General features: G+C 33.5%; 1 protein-coding gene across 2 annotated transcripts in view; it reads left to right on the top strand.

The window, feature by feature from the left end:
* MAP3K5 (mitogen-activated protein kinase kinase kinase 5) overlaps positions 1-12,280 on the top strand; it is a 280,602-nt gene that overhangs the window by 218,916 nt on the left and 49,406 nt on the right. For both annotated transcript variants that reach the window (XM_074187670.1, XM_074187671.1), the window contains 3 exons: positions 65-170; positions 7,303-7,460; positions 11,349-11,526. In XM_074187670.1, coding sequence (XP_074043771.1) covers positions 65-170; positions 7,303-7,460; positions 11,349-11,526 — 442 coding nt within the window. The remainder of the gene's footprint in view (positions 1-64; positions 171-7,302; positions 7,461-11,348; positions 11,527-12,280) is intronic.

The raw sequence follows: 12,280 nt of genomic DNA, 5'->3' as shown, positions 1-12,280 counted from the left end.
ATAGAATTATATGGGCATCTTTACTTTATAACCTAATGTTGAATGAAAATCTTCTGTTCTGCAGGGTGACAATGTGTTGATCAATACGTATAGCGGTGTTCTAAAGATCTCTGATTTCGGCACATCAAAGAGGCTTGCTGGCATAAATCCATGTACTGAAACTTTCACTGGTATGTTGGGGGTTTTTTTATAATTTAGGGTACAGATATTTGGAAGAAAAGATTGACTATAAGCATACTACAGATTTCATAAATTGTATTCATGAATCTATATATATGTTTTACATTTGGCAGCTTCCAAGATGGATTTGTAAAATATTCATTTATAAAGAATTTGTTGCTTCTATCAAAAGCAGTTTTTCCAATAAATAAAACTAGGAGCTAGTATTATGAAAAGAGCAATAAAACAGATAAACCATTGGTTATTTTGATTTAAAAAAAAAGAAAACAATTTACTGGTTTCAGAAATTCATAGAGTGAAATTAAAGCAATTATTAGGAGCTATTTTGTCCAATTATATTCCAGTAAGACTGATCATCTAAGTACAATAGCTAAATATTTACAAAAATATCAGTTGCCCAGATCAACAGAAGAGGAACTAGAATACCTCTGTAATCCTATCAGAAAAAGAAACTGAACAAGCCATTATTGAATTCCCTAAGAAAAAAGAAGCTCTCTCCTTGTTCTCTATTCCAGTGACTTAGCCCTGTGCTCCCAAGGTCAAAACCTGTTGTCATCTTTGCTAATCTCATTTCTTTTCTGGAAATCCTTTCATTCCACCTATAACCACTTTTAAAGTTGCCAAAAGGTTCTTTTCCTTAGCCCTGCCCCTCTGCTAAGCTTCTTACTCATGCATTAATCACTTCCCATTTTTATTATTACGGTTGCCTTTTTTCATTGTTTTGTTTACTCCCTGTGGCTCTCATTCTCTATCCCACCACACAAATAACTCTGTCTGCCATTAATTCAAAAAGAGGAAATGACTCACAAGTTCAAAAAGAGATAGAGGAGGAAGGTATTGGGCTGGGTATAGGAGGGGAGCTTTCCTGAGATGAGGCAATGCAGGGAAAGGAGCCATCTCTAACTTAGTCATAGAAGACAGGAGAGAAGAATAAAACCTTCAAAAGCAGAATGAACAGGTGAGAAATTTTAAAAAAACAAACAGGAGAAATTGTGGTCTACAATCAATTTTGAATGGAATTTGGAAAGAGAAAGTACACCCATGGAATAATAGATTGTCTTTCATGTTAAAAGACAACTTAACTAACATGCAAACTTGCACTCATGGGCAAAATTCAACATATATTTATTGAGAGCTAACCATATAGTAGACAGAATGCTAGAGCCCAAGGCTATTAAGAACAAACTTGCTATAGTCTATGTGAAGCACAATGGTTGGGTGGGGTGTTGTTTCAATTATGCACAGGTACCTTTAAAACAGTGTAATTTTTAAGAACCAAAAAAGAAAATTATCTCATTTTTCACATCATAGATCTTAACACATTTTTATCTCAATATATCAGAAATACATGTTTTCATTGGTATGAACACAACTCTCATGGATGCAGGGAGCAGCCCCTCTTTGCCAAAATAGGGGTCCTTGTGAGTACCTCTGACCAAAAAGGAAGGAAGACTTAGCATGTGATATGTATATAGAATGAGCCTTTTATAATTTTGTTAAGTTGATCCTTAGACAAAAGGCATGCAATTAAATCACCAGTACTATACTCAGATATAACTTATTAGACCAATGAGAGCTTTAAACTCCCCTCATGATATGAATGCAAATGGATTAATAAAAAATTGATATCCTTCCTGGATATGATGGTTAGTTAATTGGTTAAAAATTCCTTCTAGTTACTTGATCTTTACACTTACATTGCAGTAAAAAAAAAAATCACTTTCACTAGACAATGAAGCAGTGATTCATTAATGTTGGATGGATTTTTTTCTTAAAGATGAACTTATAAAAATTTAGCCCCAGTTATTCAGAACTTCCAATCCTTCAGAGATTTGGATGATTACGAAGGTCAGGAAAGAGACTTATTTCTGGCTCTTGAAAGGAATTTCCATTTTTTTTAAAGGTACTTTCTTACTAATAAAATTTAGTGATGCAGGGCTAAAGAGTATGTTTTCTTTAAAAATCACATTTTTCCCAAATTTTATAAACAAACCAAACCAAAATACTAACAAATTCTTCTGCACTGCATTACCACATTCTATTAGAATATAAACATATATACATATATATATGTGTGTATAGAGTATATATGAAGTGAGAAAGATAAAGCCTGTAAGTAATATTAGATATTATAATAATATAATAATTAGCATTAATTAATATTATATAGCAAAATAGTAATAGAATAGAAAATGTATTATTACTTTAATTGATTTTACTATAATGTGTAATATTGGGCAACTAGGTAGCACAGTGAATATAGTGTCTGACCTGAAGTTGGGAAAATTCATCTTTGTGAGTTCACATCTAATCTTGAATTAGCTGTGTGACCTTGAGAAAATCATTTAACCCTCTTTGCCTTAGTTCCTCATCTGTAAAATGAGCTAAATAAGGAAATGGTAAACTCTTCCATCTTGTTACCAAGAAAATTCCAAATGGGATCAAAAAGAGTCATACATGACTAAAAAGTGACCCAACAATAAAAATAACATTATTTTCAAAGTTTTATTCATGCTCTTCTTCCAAATCAGAGTAGTCTTTGTTCAAGAGCAAAGAGAAAGATTTCATCTGTAATATAGGGTTCAATGGTAATAATTTAAGGTTTTAAAAGTTTGCAGTTTCTTTCTTCTTTATTTCTATATACCCATATCTTGGCATCAGATATTTTAAATCTTAAAAACACTTAGTAAACTAATTTGTAGAGCAGAAACCATCTTGAGCACACTTGTTACTAGCACATCCGGGAGCATGATTTTTTTTTAAATATTAGAAAGCCTCTAAAAAAGAAGCTATCTTACTGGTCTAACACAGATAACATGCTAGTTGCTAAAGACTACCAAGAAATATACTTTAATATAGTCAGCTAGACGGGGCGAAAGTGAGCAAAAACGGAATTCATAAAAATTAGGGCTTTATACATATTAAGTGCCTAATAAAGCCTAGGATTTAGAACTACAAGCAGTCTTTGTCAACTTCTTATTATAGAAGAGGAAACTTAGTCCCCAAAAGGGGAACTAATCCAACATCAAATGGATAATAAGTAATGCTAACCAGAATTCAAACCCAAATTCAAATCTGAATCCAAATCCAGTACTTTCCAATACACTGGTTATTGAATGAATGACAAAGAAGCAATAGGGTAATCTGAAAAAATCTAAAGAGGAAAAGAAAAAGAAGCAGAGTTTTAAATAGGCCAGAGTTTATATAGTGTTAAAATTAGAGATATTCTCACTGTGCCAGGCTGACAGTAACATTCTGTACCCTAGGAAAAAATACAATGGTGCAATCATAAATTTTTAGGCTCTATTAAAGCCTAAATGACATATCTTGTAACATTATCCAACTCAGTTTGCTCAGATTTTCCATGTTCTCCAAGAAAACCTCAGAACAGTTCTCCAAATCCTGATACAGGGAACAGGGTGTCTTAAATAGTGAACACAAGTGTTCTAATCACTGCAATGACTTTTTTGTCAGTTTTAAATGACTATATTAGCTTCTGGCATCTGTTCTTGTTGGGTATAGTTGACATGAATCTTCTTTCTTAGAGTCTGCTCACTCACTCTTAAGTAAATATCTAAATTTTTGAAAATGTAAAGATGATGTCCAGAGTCCAGGTTGTCCATAAGATACAAAGGCCTAACCTACCATCAGACAACTAGCCTTTTTTTTCTCTCCTTGTTAAATTCAACAGGAAATGGCAGACAATTTTAGTTATCATAAGATGACTAACACAGAAGGATGGTGGAATATTATGAACAGAGTCATATCACAAGAGAGCAAGAAGTCATAGAGAGAGAAAAACATTACCAAAAGTTTCATGATGGACCCAGTTAAATCATATCTTCTGAGTGCTTTATATATATTCATTTTCATGTTGTAGGAAAAGGACTGTCTTTTGTCTCTTTCTGTATCTTAAACTCAACTGTTCAAAACTGAACTCATTATCTTTCCCAAAAATTCTTCCCCTTCCATAACTTCTTATTACTGTTTAGGGTGCCACCATCCACCCAAGTTTGAAACCTCCCTAGCATTCTTGATTTCTAACACTCTCTCACTTCCCTCCACTTCCATTCAATTTGTTGCCAAGTTCCATCAATTTTCTTCATATCATATCTTTTATATTCATCCTTCTCTTCTCTGACATTGCCACCACCCTGTTTCAGGCTCTCATCTCTTCATCTCCGTACTATTTCTTGTTGGTTGGTTGTTGCCTTTAAATCTCAAAGAAGACCTAAATGAATCGCTAAGTTGGAGTCAAGGTACAGAGTGCCTGCCTGTGACTGATCAGACCAATATCAGTTCTGAAAGCTCTACAATAGATAAGGCATAAATAGTCCACATGAACATTTCAGGTGAAGGTGTCTCTAAGTGTGCACATCCCCCTTTCTTTGGAACTACTGAATTCTGCTTTGTTCATAGAGCACAGAACCTTCTTTGAGACAGGATCTCCATGCTGGGTAGTCATATCACTTCCAGGATCAAATATAAAAATCTTCTGTCTGATGTTCAAAACCCTTTGTAGCTCACTCCCCATCCCTCATTTTTCCGGTGTTCTTTACTTCCAGTTCCAGTGTATCTTACTTTCCAACCCCAATCCAGTGACATCCTTGTTGTTCCTCAAACAAAAACACTCCCATCTCTTGATTCCACTGGTTGTCCCCCAGTCCTATGGGGCTCTCCCCTCTTATCTCTTCCTCCTGGCTATCCTAACTTCTTTCAAGTCTCAAGTAAAATTTCATCATCTCTAGGAAGCCTTTCCTAATTCCCCTTAATCCCAGCGTGTTCCATCTCTTGATCATCTGCAGTTCATTCTGTCTATATTTTATTTGTACATTTTTTACATATTATCTCCCCCACTAGACTGCACATTCCTTGAAAGCAAAAACTGTTTTAGCTATCATTGTATGTATCCCTCTTGCTTAACTCAATGCTTTGAACCTAATAAGCAATTAATAAATGTTTACTGACTAACAAATTCAATAATTGCTCAACATTAATATAGTTTAAAACCAGCTGTTTCATTCTGTCTTGGATTCATAAAAAATGAAAGGGAGATGCAAGCAGCAACCACTGGTCTCCCAGAACACCCTGGTTAAATATAGAGACCTAGATAAGGCTATCACTCAGGTTCTTTTATTTTTTTAGAAATGAAAGAAAAAACTAATTTTGGCTGTTATCTATTAAATTTATGTCACTCTTTGGGAAAAGTCAGGACTCTCCATTGGGTCAAAGATCATACAAATTCTTTCCTTAATTTTTTTGCTAATTTAAATTAAGAAAAGACAAGTTCATGACAAGTATTGTTGAAAATGCTAATTGATACTTGTAGTAGTAATTGAGCTTTGATTGTTTTATGAAGCTGTTAGCTTTGTTAATATTTAATTCATGGATCTTGAAAGTGTAAACTTAAAACATTTAATTCCTTGCAGTTGATTTTTTACATGAATGAGTGAGAGTACATGATTCAAAAAAGATATTAATCATAGCTGTTCAGACTGTGGAAAAGTCTTTCATTTTTGATCAAGAAACAGAATATTTTGAAATAGCATGCATAGCAGAAAGCTCAGAACTTGAAGTTAATTAAGCATGGCAAAAAGAAGAAAGAAGGGGCAGCTAGGTGGTACAGTAGGGGGGTAGCTAGGTGGCACAGTGGATAGAGCACCACCCCTGGAGTCAGGAGTACCTGAGTTCAAATCTGACCTCAGACACTTAATAATTACCTAACTGTGTGGCCTTGGGCAAGCCACTTAACCCCATTTGCCTTGCAAAAACCTTAAAAAGAAGAGGAGGAGGAGGAGGAGGAGGAGGAGGAGGAAAGAAAGAAAAAACAAGTTCTGTTCTTTATTGTACTTTTGACAAATTGTTGGGCTTTGGGAAAAACCATAAATATGTTAGTCTCCACTTGGCACTGTTAAGTAAATGGGAGAGCATGTCATCGCCACCAAATAATATTGATCATCCATTTTTATTCCCTTAAATATAGAACTTTTTTTAAAAAAGTACTTTTGTGAGACCTTGCTTTCCCCGTAGAAGATGGAGACCAACAAAGATGAAATCTAAAACTCAAAGTACATTTTCCAAATTATTTTATCACTATAGAAATAAACTTATTAGAAATCAATAAGAAAACAAGTTATTCCCCAGTTGATAAAATGTCAAAGGATGTGAAAAGGAAATTCTCAGATGAAGAAATTAGAGCTTTCTAAGAAATACAAACTAAAATAACTGAGGTACCACCTCACACCTATTATATTGGCCAATATGACTAAAAAGGAAAATGATCAAGTTGGAGGGGATGTGGGAAAAATGGGACACTAATGCATTATTGGTAAATGTGAAGTGCTCCAATCTCTTTGGAGAGCAATTTGGAATTCTGCCCAAAGAGTAATAAAGCTCTGCGTACTCTTTGATCCAGCAACATTTCTACTAGGTCTGTATTCCAAAGAAATCACACACAAAATAAAAGGGTAAAAAGCCCACAAGTACAAAAAGAATTGGAAATTGAGAGGATGCCCATCAATTGGGAAATGATTGAACAAATTGTGGTAAATGAATGTGTTTAGAACACTATTGTTCTGTAAGAAATCATTAGGGACAGGACTTCAGAATAGCCTGAAAAGACTTGCATGAACTGATGCTGAGTGAAGTGGGCAGAACCAGAAAAACACTATTAGCAGTATTGGGTATGGCCAATTATGAAAGACTTGTTCACTTAAGCAATATAATAATCAAAGACAGTTCTAAAAGACTTGTAATGGAAAATAACATTCATATTCAGAGAAGAAACTGTGGAATTTAAGTGTAGACCAAAGCTTACCCTCTTAGGTTTTAAAAGTTGACTTATGTATTATGTTTTTCCTGTTTTTGATTGATTTTACTTCACAATATATTAATATGGACTTTTAATTAGCATAGTTATGCATGTATAGCCTATATTAGATTGCTTTCTGTTGGGGGAGGGAAGGGAAAGAGGGGAAAACTATAAAACTCAAAATATTACAAAAAAAATTTTTGAAAACTATCCTTTCATGTAGTTGGGAAAAAAAATTAAATAAATTAATGAAAAAATAAAATCAATAAATATCAAAAAATCAATAAGTATTCTATTTGAATCATTTCTAGGTACTCTTCAATATATGGCACCAGAAATAATAGATAAAGGACCAAGAGGATATGGAAAAGCAGCAGACATATGGTCTTTGGGTTGTACAATAATTGAAATGGCCACAGGAAAACCACCATTTTATGAATTGGGAGAGCCTCAAGCAGCTATGTTCAAGGTCAGATTTTTCTTTGATGCCATATTTCATATAATGTCCTATTTAAATTATTAAATGCAAAAAATGTATGGTGTGTGTGTGTGTGTGTGTGTGTGTATAAATATATGTGTGGGTGAGTATGTATATAAGCATTATATAGACCTATTTTGGAAATATTTGCAGTTTTGAAATTATATATTTCAAGATCTCTTTGGATGAGGTAAAATTGGATTTAAATAATGCAGTCTTAGTATGATAACATATTAATACATTTTGGGGGAAGGATGTTTTTGTAGATAACTTACTAGCATGTGTGATATGAGAGTTCATGTTAGTATAGATAAATCATATCTTCCAAAAACAAAAAAAAAAGGAATTCATTTAAATTAGGATTTCATTAACCAGACTTTGCCAAAAAATGTTAGAATGGTTGCTGCCAAATAATTAAGAGGTACCCATTTGGGAGGTGTGATCCTCCTCCTTCTGAGTACAACTCTACAATTTACTGTGTCATCTTGGGACAATGAACTTCAGAGAGATTAGATGACTACCCTAGATTATAATGCTAGTGACTGTTAGGGTCAGGATTCATATCCCAATTCAACATCTTTTTCACTCTTCCTATAAAATTATCTGGATAATCAGAATGTTCAGATATCAGGAGTAAGCAGTTTTTTCACTTGTTCTAAACTAAAACCTGGAGAGAGCATTCTCATCATTCAATTAATATTTTGGAGAAAATTCATTTGAAATCATCGTTGTTTGTGACCTAGCAAATAGATGGTGTGGGTGTGTGTGTGTGTGTGTGTGTGTGTGTGTGTGTGTGTAATACAAATCTTAAAATTATAATTCCTTCTGCTGGTATCAGTACATATTCCTTAAACAAGACTCTGTATGAAGCATTTCAGAGATAGTGTAAATTTTTAGAAAGTGTACCACTCTCTTAGAGACAAAAGACTTAATGCTCTTTTTGGAATCTGAAGATGATTTTGAATCCTGTCTCCACAGCATGCTGTGCATGTCACATTGAAAAATGATTTTGGGGGTGGCAAGGTAGCACAGTGGATAGAATACTGGCCCTGGAATCAAGACTACCTGAATTCAAATCCAGCCTCAGACACTTAATAATTACCTAGCTGTGTGGCCTTGGGCAAGCCACTTAATCCCATTGCCTTGCAAAAAAAAGAAAAAAGGAAAAATGATTTAAATTTTATGAACCTTAATCACCTTTTCTGTAAACTGGGCATAATCATAATTTTATTACCTTCTTCATGGAGTTGCTGTAAAAAAGAGGTCCATTATAAATTTGAAAGCACTCTATAAATTTGGTATTATTATAATATCTTAGTTATTCTGAAATGTGATTAAATACATACATATATATATACATATATATATATACATATATATATGTATATATGAACCTTGAAAGCCTAGAGAACTTACTAGCCTACAAAACTATTTCACCACCTTTGGGAAATTATAAAATCAATAGATTTTCCTACTTGCCTACTTAAATCATCATTTTTCTTGACCAGTAGTCTCCACAGAGTTGTTTTAAGTATCATCATCATCATCATCATCATGATATTATTATTATAGTAATACAAGAAACCTTAATTGTTGTTCCTTTATCCCTACTTTGACATCCTACCTCACATAGAAGACCCAGTAGTAACACGGGGAAATAAAGAAAGAACTCATCACTATAGTAGCAAAACAGTGGACCCACAAAATTTCCTTTGTCCCTCTCCCCATGAAAGAAGAGGCCTTATTAGTTCAGTTTTAACAAATACTACCCCATTTTTGGAAATTAATGTGCCAAAGGAGGAGCTCTTCCTGTGTTCTTCAGCTTTCCAGCTAAAATAAATAGGGGTGGGGGATTCCATAGCCTTAAAGTTCCACTATGTCTTCTGTGCTTTTCTTTTACAAAAGTAGATTTGGATGGGACCTGTAATTTCATTACTATGAGAGAACTCTCAGGGTGGAAACTTTCTTCTATATTATAATGTATTTCATCTATAGTCTATATAATTCTTCTATAGTCTCAAGAGCATTATCAGGGACACTGAGCTGTTAAATGGCTTGAGTCAGAAGCAAGACACCAACCCAGGATTTCTCATCTCCCTGGCTAATACTTCCTCCACCATGTCAGTAATTCTTAACCTTTTTTGTCTTGTGGTGATAGTCTAGTGAACCTAAACACCCCTTCTCAGAATGTTTTTAAATGCATAAGATAAATACATGAGATTACAAAGGAAAATAATTATATTTAAATAAAACAAAAACTTGTGTTATTATTCCATCTCAAAGAAATGGGATTTTGATAGTTGTGCTTTTTTTTCCCCACTAGGAAATTTATCCCATTTGGGAAAATCTTCATGTGTATTTTTCCACATGTCATATGACTTCTAACTCTGGTTCATAATTAATGGGGCATAATCTGATCTAATGGTGACTTTTAGTAATCTTTGAAATTTTCCAAACAAAGAGGCTGTCTTATGGAAATTTATATTTATATTCATAGACAGTAGGAACTAGAAAAGATCTTAGAGATTCTTTAGTTAAAAATGCTCCTATTCCCCTCCTCCCTTTAACTTTTATTTATTTGTTCCAGTTATTTCCCAATATGCACTTACCTCTGCCCTTCTTACCTTTGAATCCTTCTTATCAGAGAAAAAACTTTAACCCAACCAACAAAGTCTCCATATCTGACACTATATTCATCATTCCACACCTATTGTCTTGTATTTGTCAGCCAAATGGATATAAATGTTTTCTCCTCTTTTTTCTGGGACCATGATTAGTCATTTCAACTCATCTGCATATATCAGTATTGTAGTGTTTTTATTTAAATTACTGAAATCATAATACCCACATTTTATAGATGAAAAAACTAGTCCCAAAAGGAATGGTGATTTATACAAAGCAAGTTAATTAGAACTAAGATTGGAATCTAGTTTTTTAGCCTAAAACATTGATATTTTACGGGTAAGACCATCCTGTGACAACCAAGATATTTACATACATACATATATATATATATATATATATAATATATATATATATGCCTTTATATACATATTACATAAAGCCTTTGTTTCAGTCTCTCTCTACATATAATATAGATGTATACATATATACATAGATCTATCTATTCATATACACACACCTTTGTTGAAAACCTTCCTGTCTTTTCACAAATTACTTATTCTCTATATAATTTGCCATTAAGTAATTATAATGATAGGTAATAAAGGAACTAGCAAATGTTTATTTTTAATGTCTCTTGCTATTAATAATAAAATTTGTTGACATACAGTTTTAGTGCATTATCTTCTTTATAAACTCCATGTTCTGATTCGGTTCTCATAATCCTAGCATCCCAGACTGTTGTTTTTGGTGTTTTTTTAATATATCATTGAGGAGAGAAGTGCAATTCATTTGTAACTCAAATAATATTACCTTAGAAATAGTTTATCTTGAATCAAACGTATGAGAAAAACAATAAATGAAAAAGAGCAAAGCTTATAATAAAAGTATTATGAAATTTTCAAATTAGCATAAAATAGACAAATTTCTCTTTTAAAATAGATGAGGTTCATAAAATATTTATCAATTCTTAATCAATATTAACAAATTCTTCCATCTTAACTGTTTCATTTGTGAGTCTTGCTGCAATCTAGGGATGTTCACAATAAATTCTGGTGAGCAGAACACTGACTTATGACTGAAATGTGTTGGTCTCTTTGTTACCAGTTTCACTAAATATTCTATGAATCTTTGGTCAAATAAAAGTAGGATTTTCTTTGGTTAAGGTATTTAATGAATACGATATATGCAAGTAGATAAGAAATCATCATCCCATGTGGGGGTAAAGCTTCTGGTTTTATTTTCTATTTCTTTTAGGTGGGGATGTTCAAGATCCATCCAGAGATCCCTGAGTCCATGTCATCAGAGGCCAAGGCTTTCATATTGCACTGTTTTGAACCAGATCCAGATAAAAGGGCCTGTGCTAATGATTTGCTTGTTGATGAATTCTTAAAAGTTTCCTGCAAAAAGAAGAAAACACAACCTAAACTTTCAGGTATGTACCTGCATTGAAAGAGGAATGAGTCAGTAGGTATGGTGGCACATACCTGAATCCCAAATACCTTGAAGGCTATGACTGATGGATCCCTTGAGATAAGGAGTTCTGAGCTATAGAAGGCAAAGCTAATTGGGGAGCTGTACTGTTTGGCAAGAACATGGTGAGGTTGCTTAAGGATGTCTGAACAGGCCCACATACGAATGAAACAGATCAGAATTCCCAATCTGATCAAAGTGGGACTAATGGGACTTTAAAAAAATAACAAAAGAAAAAAGAAATGGAGATGACTCTAAATTTCTGAGTCCTTGCTGAATTTAAGTCTTCAGGTAGATTATAAATTTAGGTCGCACAGTGGTTAGAGTACTGAGTCTGAAATCAAGAAGCTTCATCCTTGTGATGAATTGCCATTTACTACTATGTGACCCTGGGCAAGTTACTTAATCCTTTTTGCCTAAGTTTCAGATGAGTTGGAGAAGGAAGTGGCAAGCTAATCTAGCATTTTCCCAAAAACAACTCTAATGGAGTCATGAAGAAACAAACATGACTAAAACTATTGAATAAAAATAAATGAATAGCCTTCACCGGTTCCCAGTTATTACTCAAAATTAGGGATGACCATCTAAAAAGTCAGAAAGTCTGTTCTTTAAAACCGAAATGTTGTAGTGTCATAGTATGAAGTTTGAGTTCTAGTTTTAAACTTCAAAAATGATGGGACTATGTCTTGAATATCTTATCACTACAAGTCTTGTTA

The sequence above is a fragment of the Macrotis lagotis genome, chromosome 5 (assembly GCF_037893015.1).
Source record: "Macrotis lagotis isolate mMagLag1 chromosome 5, bilby.v1.9.chrom.fasta, whole genome shotgun sequence".
NCBI lineage: Eukaryota > Metazoa > Chordata > Mammalia > Peramelemorphia > Peramelidae > Macrotis > Macrotis lagotis.
The sequence above is the reverse complement of the archived record's forward strand: the minus strand, read 5'-3'. Positions and strand labels throughout refer to the sequence as shown.